The sequence below is a fragment of the Dermacentor variabilis genome, chromosome 1, assembly GCF_050947875.1.
Source record: "Dermacentor variabilis isolate Ectoservices chromosome 1, ASM5094787v1, whole genome shotgun sequence".
NCBI classification, from domain to species: Eukaryota; Metazoa; Arthropoda; class Arachnida; order Ixodida; family Ixodidae; genus Dermacentor; species Dermacentor variabilis.
In genome coordinates, this window is record NC_134568.1 from 278175786 (window position 1) to 278199029 (window position 23244).

A 23244-nucleotide genomic window follows, 5' to 3' on the forward strand; every position below is an offset into this window, starting at 1 on the left:
AACACCACAGCCACTGAGCAACCACGGCAGGTTCACTAAGATTCAGTACACGCCCTACTATAGAACTATCACCATGGCCGGCTCGCTTTCTTGCTAACTGCTATCCAACCCCAGGCGCGGCGAGCGTGCCTCAAACGTATCCCAAAAAGTAAAGAATTACGCTAATTTTTGGGGTCAGAGAGTGCGTCACGAACTTGTCCCAGTAAGATTCAGTACACGCAAAACTAACTGCGACACACAGCCGAGCTGCTTTTCGCTTACTGCGTTACAACGCCGGGCGCGGCCACTGTGTTGCCGCTCAGAAAAAGCGTCAGAAACATTTCCCAGTACTAGTCATTGACTCAAATTAACTACGCAGGGACGGCCGAGCTGTTTTTCGCTAACTGCGTCAAAGTCTCTGTTCCGTGCCGCAAAAAATCAAAATTGCTTGAAATGCGTCGCAGACTGTTGAACAAGATTTCTCACGTTGCCGTAGTCCAATAGTGCAGTGGTACCGTCGTGTCGCAGTGCAGAAGGAACGCAAGAATACGCCGGGAGCGAAACGAACACGCTACATCCAAAAGAGACGGGTCGCAGAAAAGGCGAACTTCACATGCGCAACCGGCCTCGCTGGCTTTCACATGCGCACTTTCACATGCGAACTTCACATGCGCAACCGGCCTTCGCATGTATCTGTCGCGCCTGGCATGTCGTTAGCTTGTTGCTAGGTGACGCAAGGAAAATAAGCCGCAAAGTATAAGTTCATTTACACGCAAAACGTTTTCGTTTTAGCGGGAAAGAATAAAAAAAAGGTTATCTGTAAGTTCATTACACTTTTTTTTCCCGATACTCGCGTCAACTAACGGATCTGATTAACACTAGCCGTGACGTGTTTCCTGTCGCCAACTCTCACCGAGTGTCCCCTCTTGTTGAATTTCTTTCCCTATGGTAACAGTGTCAAATGTTATAATGCTCATCTCGGACTGTAAAATGCTACCTCGCAGCGAAATTTCAGCAAGAATAAAGCAGCACTAAGGGCATAGAGAGAGATAGAAAGAAAAGGAAAGGCAAGGAAGCTGACCAGGTTGCAACTGGTTTGCTACCGAAAACTAGGGGGAGGGAGACGAAAACGGGCGGCAAAGAAAAAAGGTAAGGGAGAAAGAAAGGAATAATAAGTGATCCGCACGCACACGCAACAGGGTTCCCCGCGCAAAGGCTGTCGCAGAGCTAAGAGGTCTTCAAAAAGCGCAGCAGCGCTCTTGCGGCTCACTGCACCAATGACGGTTCAGTCCATGGTACCAATATTTTCATTGCGATCGCACTTATGTGAACACTCCAGGAGAATTTTCGCCGCCGTCGCCATGAGGTGCCGTATAATGTGCAGTGTGATCAAATCTTATCGCACCCGCAGCGGACGTCTCCTCCTCGAGCCCGGCCGTGGTGCCGCATGGCACGGCCCTCGCGGCCTATCTCCGAGTAATGTGGGGTGGGCGCAAAAGTTTGGCGACCCGAGATAGCTGGTAACGGCACGTGCGCTGTTTTTCCGCGCGCCCAGTGTTGGAGGTAACGTAATCTCAAGTTTCTGGGACGCCTGGAAGCGCGAAGCAGCACAAAGCGTTCGTTACCCCGCTGCCGGGACTCTTTCTTAATAACGCCATAGTTGCGACAGCGAATGTTCGCGGTCATCGAGTGAGATCGGTTCATGCTTGCCTGTGCACGCGTGACACCGTACTTGTTAATTTACTTGTAAGCGAATATGTACTATAAATTGTATGGCCAATAAAACTACGAACCTATAGCTTACTTCACGTAATTGTCTAATACTTTGCTACCGCTATCGATGCTTTGTCTTTTGGGCATAGCTGAGACTTTTTTTTTTCTTCTTTGAACTCTCTCTCGTCCGGTCGGCTTAAACTGGCACACGCACTGTCGGTTTTTCATTCTCAAATGAAGGACATTAGATGAGGAGATCTTCTCGTCGCAATCGCAGACGCTGCACAGGGTACTCTCCATCATGCCCATACGGGAACATCGTGATACAAGTTTTATTTTATTGCCGATCTTGAGAATATATATACACCCATCCGCAGAGAGGAGGGAGGTACATTACCACGTGCCGACTATGACAAGCTTTCTTTTTTTTTATAATGCCACTGGCGGCCAACTCACGCAATCATCCCCTGCCCAGGCGATCTCGGTAGCTTCTATGATTTCCCTAGTTAAGCTATTGCGATGGTGATACACGAGTACAGTCTGATCAAACACAAGACGGCAAAGTGGCTGCGCGTCACATATTTTGCAATGAGCTGCCAGTTTTCCCGCTTTCGTAAAGGAACAGGGAACAGTAGGCGCACCTAAAACCGACGCCCAATCACAAGCGGCACAGTACAAACGCGTCGCATCGAGATAGACCAGGTGGTATTCGGAGGCGCATTGAAGGCTCAGCGGAATGCAGTCCCGAGTTGGCACATTCCTCTGGATTCCGATGTTCTAGAGCTTTGCGACGAGCAAGCAGACGAAGTTGCCACGCCGGACTTGTTAATTGGTGGGAGGCGCGGCTTTGTTGGCTCTTTCGTTGCCGAAGATGCCCCATTGACCCAGCATGTAACCAAATTTCAGTAAGCCCACAATATATCTTTACAAGTTGTGAGAAAAACGCAGGTCACCGTATTAAAATGGCGACGACCGCTTCACACACAGATGCTAGTCCCTGCAAGTGCTTTGGAAGGTTTAATTCTGCCGTGAGCCCAACCGTGAGAGTAGCAAAGGCATGAGGAAACCAATAATTAAAGTTTTCCTCAGACCCGTTTTGGAAATCATAGGGAGGTGAGTTCCTTGTGAAGCGACTTTATGTATGCGTACGTGGACTGAACTAATGCACAGACCTTTGCGACTCATGTACTGTTGGACTGTATATTTTTTATTCATCCAGTGTTCTACTGAGTGCCATATTTCGTGTCGCTATTCTCCCTTTCTACGCAAATTTATTTCCTTTGCCAAGTGACAAGGAGTAGCCGGTGCCACCATAAAGGCGCCAACCTCTCCTAATATTCACTTCAATAATAAAAAGAAAGACGCAATCAGAAGGCATAGTTGTTACAAACTTGCCCGAAATGATTTTTTTTAACTTGTAGCTAGGTGTCCCAGGATTACAGCATACACATCCGACATTTCGCGGACAGAAATATGCGGAACAACCCTGGTGGAAGTTATACTTATCACGTTTTCTTGCGTGTGTTTTCTTTCCACGGCAGTGAACATAAGGTTCTTGGCCGTCGATGGCAAGCTTAAGCCATCAGAAAGCATCTTCAGACTGGAAGTACGGGTACGTACTGTTTTCACCACCAGCGACTCGGCATATGTGGCAAATCTTGCGGGTTAAACGTACACAAAACGAACTCTCTCCTTTTTTTTTTATTAAAACAGCTGCATCATGATTTCATTATCATGAGCTTCAATATAACTTGCCAAGTGAATTTTTTTCTTTTGTTTATTCACCTAAAGCGTGAAAGAGAAAATTGTCATCCACCCGGCTTGTAGCACGAAGCTACAAAGGAAACCAAACGGGTTTCTTCGAAAGAAAACTTTTCAGTTTAAGAAAAAATCGTCCTATCCGCTTTCTAGTGCATTCTGTAAATTTTGTCAACCTACGTATAATCGAAAGACATTTTGTCCTAAAGGAGAACAAGAATAAAGGCCCGGGGTGGCGCTAGTTTTGATGAAAGTGTTTGACTTCGTCAGCCTTTCTACAGAAGGACCTTTTGGACAAGTCCTCTTATCTTCTAGCCCTAACACTCTTGTTAAACTCTTCTGAAAAAAACAGCTCTGTTGGCAAAAGACATTTGTCAACGCTCGGCACTGGTTTGAAACTCGTTGGACACAGGGCCGCAGACATGGTAAATATAGGTATAGTCCCTTGTGAGTTTTTGACAAAGGTGGGGGAGTGGGTGAAGAGTGCCAGCTCATTAGTCTTAGCCGACTCGCACGGAATTTCGCAACATGTAACCTTTAATCCACAACCACAGTCATCATAATCTTTGAGTACAGTGTCTAATTTTACCATGACGACCAGACATCTTGGCTGCCTGTTAATAACGCCTAGCATGCCGATTGTACGTGTGTTTGAGAATGACTATTGCTTTGTAACAAGGGCAGTCCACAAAAATGGTAAAGGTTTTCTGGGTGCAGGCAGTGGGTAAGTGCTAAAGAAGGTGCACATGGGCAGCAAACGAGCGCTCGATGTGCCCATTTAGACCGCTGGCGTAGGCGCTCAAATAGCTTTTAATTCTAGTCAATCAATTAATTTGGCCTAGCTTCAACTGTCAATCCTCCCAATCAAAGAGAGCGAAAGACGAAAGGGCGAGGAGGTTCACCAGATGAATGACGGTTAACCTCCTCACCCTCCAATGCCTATGAAATAGGACCGTGCTCTGATGTAACGATAGATGCATCATAAGCAAGCATTGTGTCCGCACACCCCTTTCAGCACGTTCACGGCTCACTCAGTGTTTTATTGGAAGAATAAATGGACTAACTTGATTTATAAATCACCATGCACACTAAAGCTCTAGTCACATGCAAGCGTCGGCCGCGCCCTGGAACGCGTCTAGGCGCATACGCACATGTTTAACTAAGTCAGTGTTCGCCGTGAGATTCAGCTAAACGCAGTCCAGTCAGTGAGCGATGTGAACGCGGAAGACGCCAATTCCAGGCGCGGCCCCTGGCGCTTTTGGCACATGCTCTCGCATCTTCACACATCATGCGGGGCGCATAGGTGATGCCTCAAGTCATGTGGAAGCGCGCGGTGACGCGTGCACTGAGCGCGACTTAAGGAAACTTGTCCCAAAATGTCTACAAAATGCGCTGATGTGAGCGCTTTAGGATGAATAAAATACGTGTGGCACTTAATTTCTGGCTTTCGGAGCTTATACAGTAACAGGACCTTCGAGGGGGCCTATTTCGGTGTTCTCAGTCTCGCACTTTTCGTTGCAGAATCCCCAAAATGTGATCGTCGAAAGGACGGAATTTCAGCCCAGCAGAGATTTGCTTCTCACGCACACCTATCGACTACCTGAGCGCACGCTTTTCGGAGAGTGGTCACTCGTCGTCAAGTACGGATACAACGTATGACTGGCCCTACTCCTAATCACGGATATTAATGGCTTGAAAAGAAACTTTAGCCATGCAAAATACAGTCGAAAATCAGAACAACAATGTTTGCGCAGAGGAAGTTAGCGTCTTAAAGGCCCAATAAATTAGCATTTGTTTTACAAACGGTCGTGCGCTAGCAGTCCAAATGATCTTATTTTTCTCAAGTATCACGTATCAAGTATCCTGTCTTCGCAAGTTTATTCCTATTCAAATATTATATCATGTTTAACGGTTTGTTCTAAAAACAACAGATTGATCAATGCACATGACACCTTGCTAATGCTTATTATGTAGTAACGTTTTGAAAAAAAAAGTGATAGTTTAGTTTTGCCATGGATACATTACGCGCTAAAACTGTTCAATCGCTGAAAAAAAACTTTGATACTGAATCATCGCTCTCTCTCTTTCTTTCTTTTTTAACATACAGTTTCAACAAAACACCACGTCCACGTTCCTGGTCGATAAGTACGGTGAGTGTGGAAATAATATAGATCGTTTGAAAATAAATAACGCCATGTTCCATTTCATCTAGTATACAGAGTATTGTGCATGTTTGTAATTTACGATGCCGAAACAATTCCGCTGCGTCAATTGAAAAATTTTGTGCTCTAACATCTCAAAACGAACACAATACTACTGGTGCTACTATACTATGCCTAATAGCTTTTATTTACTAGAGAGAGAGAGAGACTCTTTATTAGAAAAAACAGAGAATTTTGCCGGCGCGTATATAACCGCTAACCGCTGGCATGCTACTCTGTATAGGGATGGGGAATGGCATTAGAAGATTCCAGAGGAAAGTCGGAGAAAAAGAGAATAAAAATAAATGTAAAATGTGCAAGTGGACCTGACAATAATATTTACAGGTGACTAGGCGGGTAAATTTGGGCTTTTGTATATGAAATGTTTTATCTTTAAAGCTTTCCTATTTGACCAATTTCTCACAGGTATTTGAACAAAAAAATCCAAAACCCGCCACTGTTTTGAAGGTCCGGGCATTGGACCTAAGGCGCTCGGTAACCTTAACGGATCGTGGCAAATCATGTCCACTTGTTGCTCAAAAAATTGCCTCTCGTCGCGGTACGCGGGGCATTCTAGTAATATGTGCACCATTGTCTCTAAGTTGCCACAATTATCACAGTAGGGATTAGTGGTAAGCCCTATGCGGTACAGATATTTGTTCGTGTATGCCACGTTCAGTCGAAGGCGATGGTACAATGTCTCTAAGTGTCCAGGAAGTTGTCGTGGAATATTCGGTCTCATTTCTGGATCAATGTAACGCAGGAAGTTATCTTGGGGAAGCGGCAGATTCCAGAGGCGGTCTTTTTCTTGATAGGCATATTTTTTGCCATGTTTGAGGCGTCGGCTTTTGTGAAAAATGTTCTTTTGAAATTGCAGTATTGGAGTCCATGTCGTGCAGCTTCATCCGCTTTTTCATTTCCCGAAATACCGGCATGGCCAGGTATCCACTGGAACTTGATGCAATGCCCAGCAATCTTAGCCTTGTGGTGAAAATAAGCAATGTCAAATGCTGCAGGTTTATTATTAAAACGCTTGTGCCTGTTTCACATACTTCGTAGGGCTGCTTTTGAATCCGTGAAAATCACCCATGTCTTTGGCGGCGGCTGTCGAAGTACATACACGAGGGCCTCCTTAATGCCATATAGCTCTGCTGAAGTAGATGATGTCGCTCGCTCAAGACGAAACGAGAATCGTTGCCCTGTAGAGGGAACAAAAAGTCCGCACGATGAGGCGATGCGGAGTTGTAGAGCCATCTGTGAAAATGTGCGTTGCGGCTGCGCATTCTTTGTGCGTATATTCCAAAGATATCTGATAAGTCGCGGCTTGAGGCATTTTCTTTTTCGCACTGATTCCAGGGATATATGGTACGATTTCCAGTGGGGACAGTGTCCATGGTGAAATGTTTCGCGGCATAATTTGTGACGCCTGAGCAGGAATAGAAATAGATAAGCCTCCGACGGCCTGTCCAAAGCTAGATGTAGCACGGGTTCTAGAAATATCCTTTAAAAAGTGAGTCTTCGTATGAATGACGCGTCGGAGGTGAATCCGAAGTGTCTCCTGCGAAGGTAGCACTGCAAGAGGCAGGCATCCAGTTTCTGCTACAGTTCCTGAGCGGGACGACCCCTTCGGAAGGCCAAGACATACGTGAAGGCAGTTGTTCCGTGCTACCTCAAGTTTTCTCTTGCTTGTGGGAGACATCTTGTGCAGGATAGGGAGGTAATATCGTAGTGTTCCGTCGACGTAGGCCTTATGGAGGAGAACCATTGATTGACAGTTGCTGCCCCACTGTGATCCGGCTAAAAATCGGAATACGTGCGACGCCGAGGAAATCTTCTCACTCAGTTTTTTTCGCTTGAGGCTGTAAGGCTCCTATCGATCATCCAGTGGCGTAGCTAGGTCGTCTGGCACCCGGGGCCCTTAGCGCTTCTGTCAACCCCCCCCCCCCCCCGAGTGTAGTCGAGGAAGGCGAGGATATCGACAATTTTCGGGTGTCTTGCGACGTATATGACACCCCCCTCCCCCCTACTGGCCCCTTGCACCCGGGGCCCACGGCCCCCCGGCCCCCCCTGTTGCTACGCCACTGCGATCATCCCTCCAAGAAGCCTTTGCGTCTTGATGTATGGAAGGGTACGACCACCCAACACTAGTGGGTATTTTTCTATACACCTCCACGTGAAAGCCATAGCAACACTTTTGTCAAAAAAGGTGAAGGGACTTACAACGACATAGCAACGCTTTTGTCGGGGGACAATTTCAGACCCCTTAGATTTAGGTGGGCCGATATATTTGTCAGCGCTCTCTGGAGACGTTGTTGGGTGGTACTGCGGGAAGGCGCCGCGCTCCCAATGCAGATGTCGTCCGCACACAGTGTGATTTTGACGCCACGGGGCAGGTTTCTTCTCACATGGATCAAGACTAAATGAAATAATACCATGCTTAACACACCTCCTTCTGGCACTGCCTTCTCGACAGCATAAAGCGCCGTGGGGCCATCCGGGGTACACATGAAAAGTTGGCGTCGTTGAAGATAGTCTTCAATCCATGCGTAAAGCCGTCCTCCAAGGCCAAGGATTTCCAAAGCGTCAAGTATCGCTTTATGATAGACCGAATCACATGCTGCCTTAATGTCCAAAAATAATGCAGTAGGTGTGTTTCCACAGACCAATTCCTCTTCACTTGATGAGACCAAGGCAATGACATTTTCAATTGCGGACCTATTTTGCCCAAAGCCATTTATTTCCTCCGGGTAAACTTTTGTAGTTTCCAGGAACCAATTTAGTCGTTTGTGAATCATTTTTTCGAATAGCTTCCCTACGCAGCTAAGCAGAGATATGGATCTGAAGGAGGCGTAATTTGTCGGCTGCTTCCCTGGCTTCAATATAGCAATAACTTTCGCAAGCTCCCATTCCGTAGAAACCTCTCCAGTTATCCCCCCCCCCCCCCATTAGGCGTTGTAGTACTCCAGAAGGCGTAAACGAGATGTGTGGCATAGATTTGCGAGCGCTTCATAACTCACACCGTCATGGCCAGGTGATGATCGCTTGTTTGCGTCGTCGATTGCTGCCGTGAGCTCTACAATTGTGAATGGTAATTCTAAGTCAGGAAGGGTCGCTCGAGGTGGACTAGGCTGATGACTTGCAATTTGCCGAGAAGGTTGTGCCCCGCTGGAAAGTAGCCTACAGTACTGCTCTGCCCCTCTTTCAGGGTATGCGCACTCGTGTAATGAGATGTCGATAAAAGGATAAAGCTGTTGCGGCTTTTTGCAAATGCCTCTGACGACTCGCCAGATTTTGCTCAGCGGCTGTCGTATGTCCAGTGTCCCACAAAAGTCCTTCCACCTTTTTCGGTTCACTTTGGTGAGGTAACGCCGTATATGTCTTTGTGCCCGTCGACAACTTCTGAGGTCTTCGATGTTCTTAGTATGTAGAGCCTTCCTTTCGGCACGCCTTCGAATGACGCATAACCTTTCGAATTCCTCGTCGTTAGTAAGTACATACATTACAATAGTTAGTGGCAAAGCGGGTACTTTGTTTGAGGCAATGAGCTAATGTCGGTAATAATTCTGCGTTCGTAGTTGAGTCTGTGATCCTTTTGTCTACGGCTGCTGTGTAAGCTTGCCAGTCTACCGACTTCAGTTTCACATTTCTGGGCGACGTCCGAAAATGAAGGGTAGAGATTAGGATTGGGTAGCGATCACTACCTCGAGTCTCGAAATCTGTATACCATCCGAACATAGGGGCCACTTGACTTGATGCGAATGTGGCATCAATGTAGGTAACAGTCTTCGGATTTTTCAGGTATGTTATGCTACCATCGTTCAAGGGCTATATATTGTACTTTGCAAGAAGCTTCGCCAGCTTAGCACCCCGAGCACATGAATGTGAACTGCCCCAGATCTCGTTATGTGCGGTAAAATCGCCACAAATAATATGTGGAGATTGAGTGATTGTCAACAAGGTTTCCAATCTTGACATGTCGAAAGGTGATCCTGATTCCAAGTAGACGCCGATCAGGTTAAACACTTTAGATACAATCACTGTGGTTGCGCAAATATATTCATTCTTGTCATGTGGTGCTATGTCAATCACAGAGGCAGGCACGTCGTTGCGAGATCCAACGGGCAGTCGGCTAACTCTGTTTTGTCGCCTTGAATGATGAAAATAATAACCCTTTATCCTAAACTGCTTGTCGACGCGAGACTCGGAAATGACCATAGAAGGGAATCGGTACACTCGCGCAAGATGCATAAAGTCTGCTAACTTCGAGCGCAAGCCGCGAGCGTTCCACTGGAATATAGTACATGTGTTTGTTGGTGGACACCGCTTGTGAGACGATTGTTGGCGAAGCCATCGTTGCTACTGCGAAGAATCACGGCGTTGTGCCGTGAAAGAAGCGGTTCCAAAGTCAGGACGGCCTCTACTTCGGGGATGCTTTTAAATGATGGACTGGCACGGAGAATAGCCTTGGTTGCTGCGAACATCATGGGAATCAGCATACTTGATGTTTCATTTACAGCGCTACCATCTAACAGCTTTTCCTAGTTCTTCCTGTTCTTCTGCTGCTACCTTGGGGACACGTTGTTGTTGTGGGCTTGAGGCTATATCACTTGAGGGATTTGATTGACTCGTTGCAGATGAAGGCCTTTGCTGGTTTTCTCTCACGACTGAGGCGAAGGACTTTTTCGAAGCCGTGTCGCTGCGCTGCACCGTGTCGTGTTGCTTTTGGTTTGTAAATGTATATGTCACATCCTGATTCGGTGGTGGTTCTCATCGTTTCAGCACTTTTCCCTGGATTTGCTCCATTGTCCGTGCAAGTGTGACTGATTTCTTTTTGGCGCACCCTCCCTATGATGCAGCATGCTCAGCTCCACAGTTTGCACATCGAGACTGGGAACGTGACGTACACTCCGTATGCGTATGTGCACCAGCGCATATCTTGCAGCGGATGGGGCCTTTACAATATTTCGCTATATGTCCATGTCTTTGACATCTGAAACATCGAGTAGCGGATCCCATGTGTTCCGTCACGGGATAACTGCAGAATCCAAGAGACACTCGGTTTGGTAAAGGGGCGTCCTTAGAGAATTCCAGTATGACCGAGCGTCTTCGGGTTTCCGTTACCATGCACGCCATCTTCGTTAGGGACGTACAAAACTTGCCTTTTAGCAGATACGACTCCTTGTTCGCTCAAATACTCCTTGAGGTCGTCATCCGAGCACTCAACAGGAACGTCCTGTATCCTCCCGTACGCGGCAGAGTAGGAGTATGGAACTCGCGCTTCTACAGGAATACCCGATAGATCTGTCACTGTGAGGAAGCGATTAGCTGCAGGAAGTGTAGACACTGTCACTATGAGGCTGCCATCCTTGTTGAGACGATGGCTGAGTATCTTTTCTTGGGCTGTTGTCACGACCGCAGAAGCAAGAAGATTTGGGTTTACTTTCCATAAGCTGCTGTCAGGCTCAGTTGGCTTGAATATAACAGGAACACCTGCGGCTCTTTTGTTTTTGTAAGAGCCAACAGTGAAGGCTGTCTTGTCCATCTCTTCGTTGTCTCCTGCAGATTCCCTTGTCTCGATCTCATCTTCACGTAGCCTTTTCCTTGCTTGCCCACGTTATCTGTGGTCTACAGAAGGAACATGCTGACCTGATTGCTGAATGCTTGCGATGGATGTCATCAAAGCATCACGAAGGGCGGGCGATAGCGGATGCGCGCCGCGCTGGTTCGGTCTGGTGCCCTTCGGGAGCCGCTTGATGTGCTTCTCTCGCAGGACGGTGACCCCCAGACCGGCGTTCGGTGAGAGAGAGGCACAAAGATTAAAAATGAACTCTGCACTTGCTAAAAAAGACTGAAAATTACAGACGGGCGTTCGGAAGCGAGCCTATCGCTTGTCGTCTCACTAGTAATATTACTACATTTACCAAATACTACGCGTTTTTTATTCTACTCCAGGGCGTGTTGCGGCTAACCAAACATTCATGTCCACGCCACGCTCAGCGCTCCTACAAAGCTCGCGTTCATTCACGCATTAGTGGTGCTTTCAATCTCATTTCTTTTCATTTTTTTTCATTTCATTTATTGAAGCCTTAAAGGCCCGGAGGCATTACATAAGGTCTAAAACCATATTTGAACCATTTTTTTTTTTTACTTAGAGCCACCAAAATTACTGACATCTCTGTTTTTCCACATTGCTGGCGTCATGTTTAAGATACTGGGCCGGGATTATATGCAACGATTCCATTTCACTGCCAGTCTTTGTAGCGCTTGTCTATGACCACAGCGGCGCTCCGCCCTCGTTATCAAAGGGATCAGCCGCCCATGAACGGCGGCAAACGCCGTTCATGGGCGTTTGCCCCCATGTTTGCACATGGGGGCAAACGCAGATTTTACCTGTTCTTGCATTCCGCGTTTCGCTCATTGGGCCAAAAAATATTTAATACTCGGCTTGCTGCTCTTTCTTGCTATTACGAAATATGTGTATTTAGTTCCTGTGAAAAGAAATGATAACGACGCTCGCGCATTCCTATTAGTTAAGGATATAAATAATCCCCTATGATTATTATTGAATAGTCCTGCTATAGCTGCTAACCACTTTCACTAACCTCTGTATTTGTGTGTACTTGTGTGTGCGCGCGAGCGTGTGCGTGTGTGCGTGTGTTTCACACACACAAACGCGGACGCGTGGACGCGCGCACAAATAAAGAGATCCGTAAAAGAGGTTAGCAGCTCTAGCATGACTATTCAATAATAATCATAGGGGATTATTAGTGGATATTGTGCGTGCGTGCGTGCACGCACGCGCGTGTGTGTGTGTGTGTGTGTGTGTGTGTGTGTGTGTGTGTGTGTGTGTGTGTGTGTGTGTGTGTGTGTGTGTGTGTGTGTGTGTGTGTGTGTGTGTGTGTGTGTGTGTGTGTGTGTGTGTGTGTGTGTGTGTGTGTGTGTGTGAAACGCACGCACGCACACTGGCTAAAACACGCATGCTGACCAAATTGTTTTACTGGATGCGCATTAGTATAGTTCAACTAGGGATGTTAGATGAAGCGGTTGGAAACAAAACGCTTGCGTCTACTACACTTCACTTTTCCAGAAAATAAGTGAAGTCCTGACACTGACATATTGAAAAACTTCATAAAAAATCCTATAAATAAATAGATATGTCAAAAAATATATGCTATATAATTAAATGCAGAAAAATAAATATGCAAGCAATACGCACTAATACCTCGAACACGTATTCTAGCTATTCAAAAAGTTTCTCAAGGCAAAAATGCATCTCTCTGAGACCTCAACGGTCCAAGTACGTTGCAAATGTACGAAAGGTGGTTCAGCCCTCGATGAAGCGAATAAAAGCGACCTTAAAATATTTGTCATTTCTTTCACCTCAACGACCTACATTAACCTTAGGCTGCCAGTGATCGCCGCCGAGTAATCTCGAAGTGAGCACTGTTGATTTAACGCTATAATGCCTACCTTGCTGTTCCCTCTTTGATGTTGCGTGAATGTTCAGCATTTATTGCGGTGCGCCGCGCTCTACCCCGATCCGGTGCTTTCAGACATTTACGGTGGATGCGCGCCTGCACTTTCCCTCGCAAGAACAATGTCTGATATTCAATTGCCTTTCAACCGGCACCCCAGAGAAGTCAATAGAAATACAGCATACTTTCCATATTGACTTTTGCAAAGGATGGCGCCGCTCATGGCGGATTGCACATCACACGGCGTTAAAACATTACAATGAAACATTCAGCCCAGTTCGATGTGCGACGCGTCGGCCCCAGCGGCGCAATCTGCGCCTGCGCACATGGCATCTTGTCGGCGAGAACCTCGCTCTGCATTGTGCTAAAACACTCCGAAGAACGCATACACTCACAAAAACTCTTTCCGTGTAACCATTTGTGTCTAAGTGTGTCCCCTCGAATGTTCTTTTATGTCGACAATCCGATTCATTCATGGCACATGTGCCAAATCTTGTTGTGTTGGTTGTGAAATGGCTGCAAGCAAGAAACCTTTTGATGATGGTGCTCACGTTCATTCTTGCATATTCATTTAACGAACCTCCTAATCAAGAATTAGTCCTGATATTATAGAAGCAGATGTAGCTTTAGAAATCTTCACCAGTAGATGCTTATAATCCTCGTAGAAGCCATTTTCTTTAAGCTTTCAAAAGTGCTTTCATATGTCATACTGGATAAATCGTGTGGCTGTAAATGATGATAACCAGTGTACTGCGCTGTGACGACAAAAAGAAACCTTCCTCTTATGTTTTCCCCCATCGCGGCACAGTGCTCCCAAGGTTTAAGGTCGACCTGAGTGTCCCTGAATACGTATCGAGCACTTTTTCGACACTACGCTATACAGTGCTTGCAAGGTAAGCCAATTCATGAATTAATGAGGCACCTTTCATAACAATAATATTTACTGATGCTATCCGATATAATAAACGTAGGAAAAAAAGAAAACAGCAATGTCCTGCAATGTTGCAGTCAACTTCTGCAGTAATGCGCGTATGAGTGTGTTTGAAATGCTTTTTTCTTTGGGTATAGAGCACATACCACCCAAGAGAGTTCTTTATCATGCAAGCCTTTGGTGAAGTGTTTTCAACGTCATTGCTGCATCCTCTCCTAAATAATTGACGCAGCCTTTGTTGTTAAAATAATGGCTGCATAATCAGTGTATCTTTACCGGCCTCGTGCAATGAGATATTTCGCTATCAGCACTCGCCCATTTTTGCGGCTGTTAAGAAGCACAAGATAAACGTATAAATTTCAAATTTGTTGCACACAGGACTGGGGAGTAAAATAGGCAGCAAAACACAATCATGAGCTTATAAACAATAAACAAAGAAAGCAATCGTGCCGGAGCGATGTTAAAGTTAAAAACGCACACGTAAATGGTGTCTGTCGCATTCTTCTGGGTTAGTACTACTGTCCACGATTTTTTTTGTAGTGTAATTTCTGCCGTTGAACAGAGTTCAGCAGCTTTGACTTTCTGTTTCTCTCTACATTCGCATCTTTTCATAGGAGCGTTCGCTTTATACATCCGTCATAAATATACGAATATCTCTTCCAGGTTCGTGAATAAAAATCCCGTCCAGGGAGTCGTCCTTTTCAACTTTGGGCTGAAGCAAGAGGTTGGAGACGTGTGGTGGTTTTCAAGCAGCAAATTTCCAGTGCTTGTAAGAACCTAACCACTCATTGAAGCGTTTTACGACGCGGCGTTCATTTCCAGCAATGGCTCCGCGTGGGGAGCTTGCTTCGAGGTGCACTCAATCGCTGCTCCGATTGCGCAGCTCGAAGCCGGTGTCGCTGCGTACAATCTGCGGCGGGAGCACCTGGAGCCGTACATTGGAAACCTCTGGGATACGCTGTTTGCCAGCCACGGGCGCCTAGTGGTGAAGGCGACCGTCACCGAGGAAGCTACCGGAGCTAAGGAGTCGGCGCAAAGTGACAAGACGGTTTTTTCTAAAACGCCTTACGTGATTTCACTGAGGAAGAATCAACGAAGTTTCAAACCCGGCCTGAAGATATACATCATCGTGAGTGTGAACAAGCTTAAGCGTTTCGCTATTTGATGGCGATTTCATGGCCTTAAACTCCTCTTTGCCATTTGAAGTTCACATGGGCTCTTTTTAAATTATGGGGTTTTACGTGCCAAAACCACTTTCTGATTATGAGGCACGCCGTAGTGGAGGACTTCGGAAATTTCGACCACCTGGGGTTCTTTAACGTGCACCTAAATCTAAGTACACGGGTGTTTTCGCATTTCGCCCCCATCGAAATGCAGCCGCCGTGGCCGGGATTCGATCTCGCGACCTTGTGCTCAGCAGCCTAACACCATAACCACTGAGCAACCACGGCGGGTTCACATGGGCCCTTCGGCTTCGTATGCGCACAAAGTACACACACTCACCATGTTGTGGAATTTTCAGAGCTCGCTATCGTGCCAGGGACGTAGAAAGTGCCGACGGGAAACGTGTGGGAACAACAGTGTCCCGTTGAGGAAAAGCTCGTTGACTTTCGACACTCAGTGCCTCAATGTGGACGTAGCATTTAAGCACTTTAGCAACCCGCTAACATGGCACGTACCCTAAAAGCACCAGGGCCTATATATGTGCAGGTGGTTTCAAAATTATTTCGATGGACGTTACACTTCATGCATCTAGATGTGTTAGATACCTCATCGAAATCTCAGAACGTACAATACTCTTGCTCACGCTCTTCATTTGTTCGCGAAATTTGGAAGAGCGAGAGCGCAGGAAGAACAAACTGAGGAGGTGACAGCAAGTTCAATATTATAGAGCTGTGCAGTGTATGAAGCGGGATGGCGAGTCATTAGTACATATCAGAAGTTCATCCGTCTACTTCAGTTTTTCAGCCTTCCGCCGCAGAGCTTTTTGGCATTTAACGACTACACTGCGGGGAAGTATGAAGCGAAAATGAAAACAATTTAGGTCACGAGTTTGATTGGCTAGTAACTATATTTATCACACTCTCAATCTGCCAAGCTCCACCTCGTCTCCTGGTTAGCTGCAAGGCTATGGCGTATGCCAATGATTTCTTTCGTTCCCATGCATGTGGCCGACAAGCAAGGAATGCGGCAGCCTAGTGCTTTCCATCACTTGCACATAGCACAGGCAACATCTGGTAACCACCCATGGCAGACGCCTCGCCGTCCCATATAAAAGTGATCTGTTACCAACCTTCCGTGTCGTTGGGGGGGGGGGGGGGGGGAAACAACGAAGCTCAAAGATATCGAGTTTCTAATGACTGTGCGGATAAAAATTAAACCGCAGTAAAATTTCGCACCGAAGGGCACTCATCACCTCCTCGCTCACTTATGTATCCCTCTTCTTTTTTTTTTTTTTTGTGCCCTTCCTTATAATCTACTGCCAACGCAGACTCGCCTGCGCAACTCCTATTCAGGAGTATTGTTCATCTCCTTATTCTCTTTCGCCGACTAGTGGCCGCTATAATGTCGTGGGCGTTTAACTTATACGCGTTCCATCACACGCTTGAAAACAAGGCTAACCTTTCATTACGTAGAAACGAAATCGGCCTAGTTCTAAGCATTCGTGTTTCCTTGTGTGCTTATTAACTTAAGATAAATTACAAGCCTACGTGAGACTTCTCAGTTGTTGTTTTTTCTGTCACCTTGTAATGCAATTATGTCTTTAAGACATAAGACAACCAAATTACAAAAGGTGCGTGTAGCACTTTTTAAAAGTCAGATCATGCTAACTCCATTTAATTTTTTTTTATAAAGTAGGATACCCTCTCGTCAACGCCAAAGAGAATTCGCTTTCGTTTAAGAACGTAACTGAATTCACCTCTCATGTTAGACAAGAATGGACATCCTTATGGAAACGCCTTTCTTCCACGCTAATTGTGTCATGCATGCACCATGCAGGCTGAAGTAACATACGTCAGTGGAAACCCAGCTCCAAATGTACCGGTGAAGGCCATTCGGCTGAAGTCGCGACAAACATACAAAGCTACGACCGAAAACAACGGAGTGGCAACGTTCTTCGTACCAACGTCCATCGAGGACGGCACGCTGTCTATCGAGGTGAGAAAAATCACGCCTTATCAAACAGGTTGCTGCCTTCGGCCGGGCCGTGAACGGAAACGTCTCGCGTACGCAGCCTGGAAACGTAGCGCATGAAGTGAAATAATCATCCATGTTGACGTGACTGAATAAATTTCAATGTTCAGAACACTTTGTCGAGAGAAAAAAAACAGATAATCTGCTGGGTGCGATCCGAGATCGTTGTTCGGCGCGTTCGTTCGGTTAAGGCGCCGATCCAGACGACGGACCAAATTGCTCTTTTGGACCGCGGTCCGCGCATCACGTGAAAGAACGTCACCAGTTCGTGCGGACCGCCGTCGTCCCGCGCAAGACCTCAGCCCTCGCGGTCCAACAAATCGCCGAGACTTCTCCCGCTTCAGTTCTGGCGGCGGACCGCATGCAAACCGCAGTGATTTTGGCGTAGCCAGCGAATGTTGTCCGGCAACAAAGTGTCTTCAGCCAAATCCAATCTAGTTTTTGGCTCAGCAAAAGCCAGTCGTTTCATGTCCGCCGTTCCGCCTACACATGCGTGCAGCAGATATATTTTTTAAACACCATGTCTTCTAGGAGGGGCGAGGAGGTTATATTTTTTTAACACAATGTCCTCTAGGAGGGACGAGGAGGTTTTTTTTTTATTTTGTATCCCTTGTTGAGCAGTTCACGGCTTTGTGGGACTATAGCCGCAATGATTACAATGATAACGCGAAAAAACGTTAGTGTAGCTGGTTGGTCTGCTCTGCCGTCTGCTACGGCGGTCCGCCGTGTGGATGTGCTCTGCGCCGGACCGAACCGTGGCGGGCCGTGACGTCGCATCACGTGACCGATCGGCCCGCAGACTTGGTCCGTCGTGTGGATCGGCTTTTACCGGCGCACGCGATTGGCCTACTCCGCGGCTACGTCGCCAGCCTCGGGGCGCAGCCACTTTTTTGGTGACGTCAAAATGGTGACACGCTCCTGTCAATTGTCTTGCAACCGGGCACGTCGTCTGCTAGGTGCCGAACGCGACGGGAGTTGGGAAGTTTGGAGCGATCATGGGAGCGATCATGGGAGCGATCATACGCTCGTTACGAGACCGGCTTCGCATGACACGTCTGGTGGATTAGATTAGATTCGAACGGCGGCTTTGGACGCGGAATGTCACGTTCGGATACAATCCATAGTTTAATTCGAGAAAATGGCGCTTGCGATGGGAACTTCGGTTGTTGCATTGGCGTTGCTTGAGGAGGAACCAGAGCAGTGGAAGTGCGAAACGCGTTTGAAGAAATGGCAGGAAGCAAATTCCGGCGTCGCTTTCGTTTCTCAAAACAAATAGTGCGTTGGTTCTGCAGCGAACTCCACCCCATCATCGGGTGCCAGTGAAGCACTAGATTGTTGTTGTTGCCTCTTGAAAAGTGCGCCACTGTTCCCATCGTTTCTTTTCTTCTTCTTATTTTCCTCGCTGTCCGCGACACCACCTAGGGACGACGCAGAGAAACTAATCGTTATAAATTGTAGTGGTCACACGTATTACTATTTGAAAACGTGTTTAACCTTGAGAAGAAAGAAATACATTTTTTAGATAAAGATTTTATTCATTGGAAGACAAGAAACATTTAGTTTTGTAGTAAACTGTCTGCAAGCAGACGACAAACCAAGAAAGTAATCTTCCGGGGAGTTCATAACCTGCCTATTGGCTACTCTCTCCGCCCCGTTCTCACCAATTGCATACTGCCAGTTTGGGATGTTGCATCAACCGAACAGAACGCGTATCGAACAAAGATGTCCGATCGCGCCCCTGCAGTAATATTACGTAGGCTAAACCAGGCCGCACTATTGTTGGGAGCAGTCACTAGGTGGGAGGGGTGATAAGAATAATGATAGATGCATTAAGTGGTGCATAAATAATAACAAACCACGACATAGCACTTTATCGAACATTTCATCTTAAGACGTGTTATGCTCTCATGCATTAGCTCGAGACATAATCGAGGCAAAAGAATGGCTTGAATCTCAATCGATGCTTCGTCTTTCGGGCGAAACAGCGACTTTTTTTAACACCTCTGTAGGAAGCGATTAGTTCAAAAATTTAACCTTATTCTAAAAGTGCCCCTATCAAATTATAATGCTTGAAATGTTCTCCAAGTCTTCGCATTGTAAACTTATATTAAGCGTTGCTGTATAGCTTGTTTCATCAGCAGGAGAAAAAACAAAAGAAGTCGCAGTTTCGCCCGAAAGGCGAAGCATCGATTTCCATAGCAAATTACTAGACAGGAGCCCTATAACGTAAAACTATTCCAGTCTGTTTTTATTCCATTCTTCGACATAAAATTTACTTAACCGCCGACGCAAGCATCAGGCGGTGACCCGCAGCGTTGCCTGAACAGCGCAATCAAACGCTTTCTTCGTGTATAGGACGTCACTTTTGTTTGCTTTCAAAACTAATAACGTCACCTACATCGAGCGGTTTTTCTTATCTAATTGGCTGACAATAGGCGAGTGGCACATTCAAGTGGAGAGGGTTTCGGTGGGGCTGAGCGAGAGCACTGAAAATAGATAACCGGAGGAACAGGGAGGTGCCGGCGACTGCGATTGGTCTGCTTTCTCTTAGCTTGCGGTGCCTTGTCTAAAATCGCGGCGGCGTGCCACGGACTGTTAAAAGTGCCGCTAAAACGGATCCTCAGCAAAGAAGAGTTGACAGAGCAATGTTGTATACGTGCCGAAAGGGCTCGATAAGGTTATACGGCCACGCAAAAAGTTTCGTTGTACGCAAATAACACCGTACTCTCCAGCAGGTGCGTGTAGCCAGTGCCTGAACGATCGGTGGTAGCCATCTTCTATTCCCTTCGGAACGGGGCAAGGGCGCTATAACGTAGCTATTCCAAACGTTTCTATTCCAATTCTGCAATCAGCCCTCCGCGATTGGTCAAAAACATTTTCCGACCACCCCCACTTTGTCTGTCTGTCACGCGACCTCACGAAAACTGCGATAACTCCCCATCTGAAATGCCCGTACACACTGATTATGCATGATTGGACCAAACAAAAGAAAAATAATTATTTCTCATTCGACGCCTTTTCGCCATTAGCCTTCGGCTATGGGTGAAAAGTTTTCGGGCTGCACCCACTTCACCTGCCTGTCACGCGACGTCACAAAACCACGAAAACTCCGGTTTTCGTGGTTTAGAAAAAAAACCAGAAATAAACAGAAAATGCACAGTTTGGTCAGCATATTAATGCGTCTTTAACGCGTACACGTCACCTTGACGCAATGATTTTTTGCGCTTTTGTGACGTTGAGTGACAGACAGGCGAAGTGGGCGCAGTATGAAACTTTTTGACCAATAGCAGAGGGTGAATGGCGAAAAGGCGTCGAATCAGAAATAATTATTTTTCTTTTGTTCGGTCGAATTATGCATAATCAGTGTGTACACGTCTTGTCAGATTGGGAGCTATCGCTGTCTTCGTGACGTCGCATGACAGGCGAAGTGGGGGTGGTCCAAAAAAGTTTTTGACCATTCTTCGAGGGCTTATTGCAGAATTGGAATAGAAAAGTTTGGAATAGCTTTGCGTTATAGCGCCCAGCGATACGAAGTAAGAATAGTAGTTTTATCGGCCGCATAAACTTGGAAACATTCACTTAATAACTGAATGAACAAGCATGCTGTCAGCGTACACGAGCAAATATGAACACATCACACTCGATAAGCGCGGACGCTCGCTGCAAAACACTGCACGCTGGTGTGAGCAAGTGCGGCAGCACCAGCGAGCGAAGTGAACTTCGCGCGGTCTATCGCTTCAACGCAAGAGCGTCGGGAGCATTGCGCGCACAAAGGTATGAGCCGTCTGCAGATCCCTTGCGCGCGACCGTGCAAAGTACACATTTGACGGTGTCGAAGCCGCGACCCTCCCCCCCAGTGCTGCCTCTCCACTTTCCTCCATATATGGCGCGCGAAATTGAGCCGCGATCGTCAGTTTCCCTTGCGTGCTTTCACTCGCACATACAGCATACGACGCGCGGCGGCGGTGTTATGGCCCTCGGACTTTAAACGGAATATCACGGCGATGACGACGGCGGAAATGCGCTTGGAGTGCTCACATAATTGCTATCACAGTAAAAATATAACAGAATAGAACGTAATATCCGCGACATGGTAATATATTTACGGGTTACTCAGACCATACTTACTATAATGATCTTCGCGGGCGCCGTGCGCCGGCTGTGATGAAGTTTCAGAGTATTGCTTTCTGTCTTTCTCTTTAAGGTGGCAACCGACGATGGGAGCTACCCATATGATCACCAGGCGCGAGAGCAACTCACTCTGCAGCCCTACCAAAGTGTTTCAGATGGATTCATCGCCATCGAAAGAAAAGACCCGAAGAGCGTTGTTGAAGTGAGATATCCCGACTTGTTTGCTGGCGTCCTTGGGTGAAAGAGTATGTACAAAACGCGCGCACAAATGCGACCTGAAAGTTTCAAGCGCATACAGCTTGAAAATTGATTTTTTAATGCGGGCATGTATTGCAGTCGAGCCGCTGTGGTTGCACCGTCACTAACGCAATATCTGCAAACGACTTTTATTCAATTGCATGTGACCAGTGAGATTACAGAGTAACGTAATAGTTTTTTCGAACCCCTCCCCTTCAGGTTGTTCTGTACGTCAAGAACGAGTTCTGTACCGTTCTGGGTTTTTATTGCCCAGAAGATGGGTTAAGCGTATAACGATCGCATTCTCGAGGACACCTTTCAAATTCCGCTTTCTCAGAGTACCACGAAGGCGAGGCTTCTGCGTGTGTTCATATTGCCTGAAGTTTTCCCCTACAGTATTTTGCAAAACCATTCGCCCTCTGTGGCAGCTCACTGTCTATGTCGCTCTGCTGCTATAAGAAAGAGGTCGTAGTGACCGCACTCGGATGGAGGCGATATGTAATAACGCTCGCGCATCGAGGTTTGCTCGTGCGAACCTAGGGTATCTTAAGTTAACCTCAAGACTTCAACCTCAGCAAAAAACCAAATTAAGCAGTTCAAGTAACTATTCATACAGCATCTCACATTTATCTTCACAAGAAATTTCTGAACGATTTCTTAGCACGATTTTTCAGTTCAACTAAAATCCTGACGCCTCCTCATTCATGCTTTATTTCGAAATTTCTGTTCTGGCCCACTACTAGCCATTAGCTATGGGGCCGTACAGCGTGTGCAAGCATTTGTACTCAATACACAAAGACGAAGAAGACGAAGTGTCTGCGAGGTAGAACGCTATTTAAAATTATTTACAGTTAACTTTGTCTTCTATGACAGGCTTGGAAAGAGATATTAAAGCGATGAGCCTTTGTCCAATTTTGAAAGGTACCATTAAAAAAATCTGAGGTTTTAGTATCCTCAACAAAAAGGGGTACTGATTGGCCATGGTGGAATAGTGATTGCGCACTAGATTGTAGACGCCGAAAAGCTGCAAGGAAGAAACCTAATTTCAATCAGTGCCCTACTAATTGGAGTATAATTATAGGTATGCTACTTCTATGTTTAAAAGAACAATTTTATTAGCGAAGGATAAATATGATGAAAAACGCTTTAATTTTTTATCGAGAAGTGGTAATAAAAACGTGCTGCTTAGGTTTCTCCGCTCTCGCAAGGCCGTTCCAGTGCCCATAAATATTGACTCAGTTGCTCTGTCACCAAAAGAATCGTTAGAATCATTAGATAAAATTGCTAAAGGTTTAGAGCAGCGCTTTGCAACGCAGTTGCAGGTAAACTTAGTAGGGGCTCTGTCAGGGGATGATTTCATAGAGGTAACAGTAGAGGAGCTGCAGCACGCTGTTCGGCTGCTCCCTGGCACAGCTCCAGGTCCAGATGGCATTACATCAGGCATGTTGAAAACATTTTTTTGACTTCTCTCCACAAGACCTCTCTAATATAGTTAACTCCCTCGTGAACGCGTGGATTCCTCCTGACTGGAAACTTACAAATATAATCCCCCTGCTTAAGAAACAAGAAGCGGGAATGCAATAGATAATATATGCCAATCGCACTAACTTCGAATGTTATGAAA

General features: G+C 46.4%; 1 protein-coding gene across 1 annotated transcript in view; it reads left to right on the forward strand.

Annotated features, from left to right (window-relative positions):
* Positions 1-23244, forward strand: part of LOC142565346 (A.superbus venom factor 1-like) — a 119457-nt gene that overhangs the window by 14270 nt on the left and 81943 nt on the right. The window contains exons 4-11 of the mRNA XM_075676254.1: positions 3234-3304; positions 4972-5103; positions 5558-5600; positions 13935-14019; positions 14721-14826; positions 14941-15186; positions 17058-17216; positions 21457-21585. Coding sequence (XP_075532369.1) covers positions 3234-3304; positions 4972-5103; positions 5558-5600; positions 13935-14019; positions 14721-14826; positions 14941-15186; positions 17058-17216; positions 21457-21585 — 971 coding nt within the window. The remainder of the gene's footprint in view (positions 1-3233; positions 3305-4971; positions 5104-5557; positions 5601-13934; positions 14020-14720; positions 14827-14940; positions 15187-17057; positions 17217-21456; positions 21586-23244) is intronic.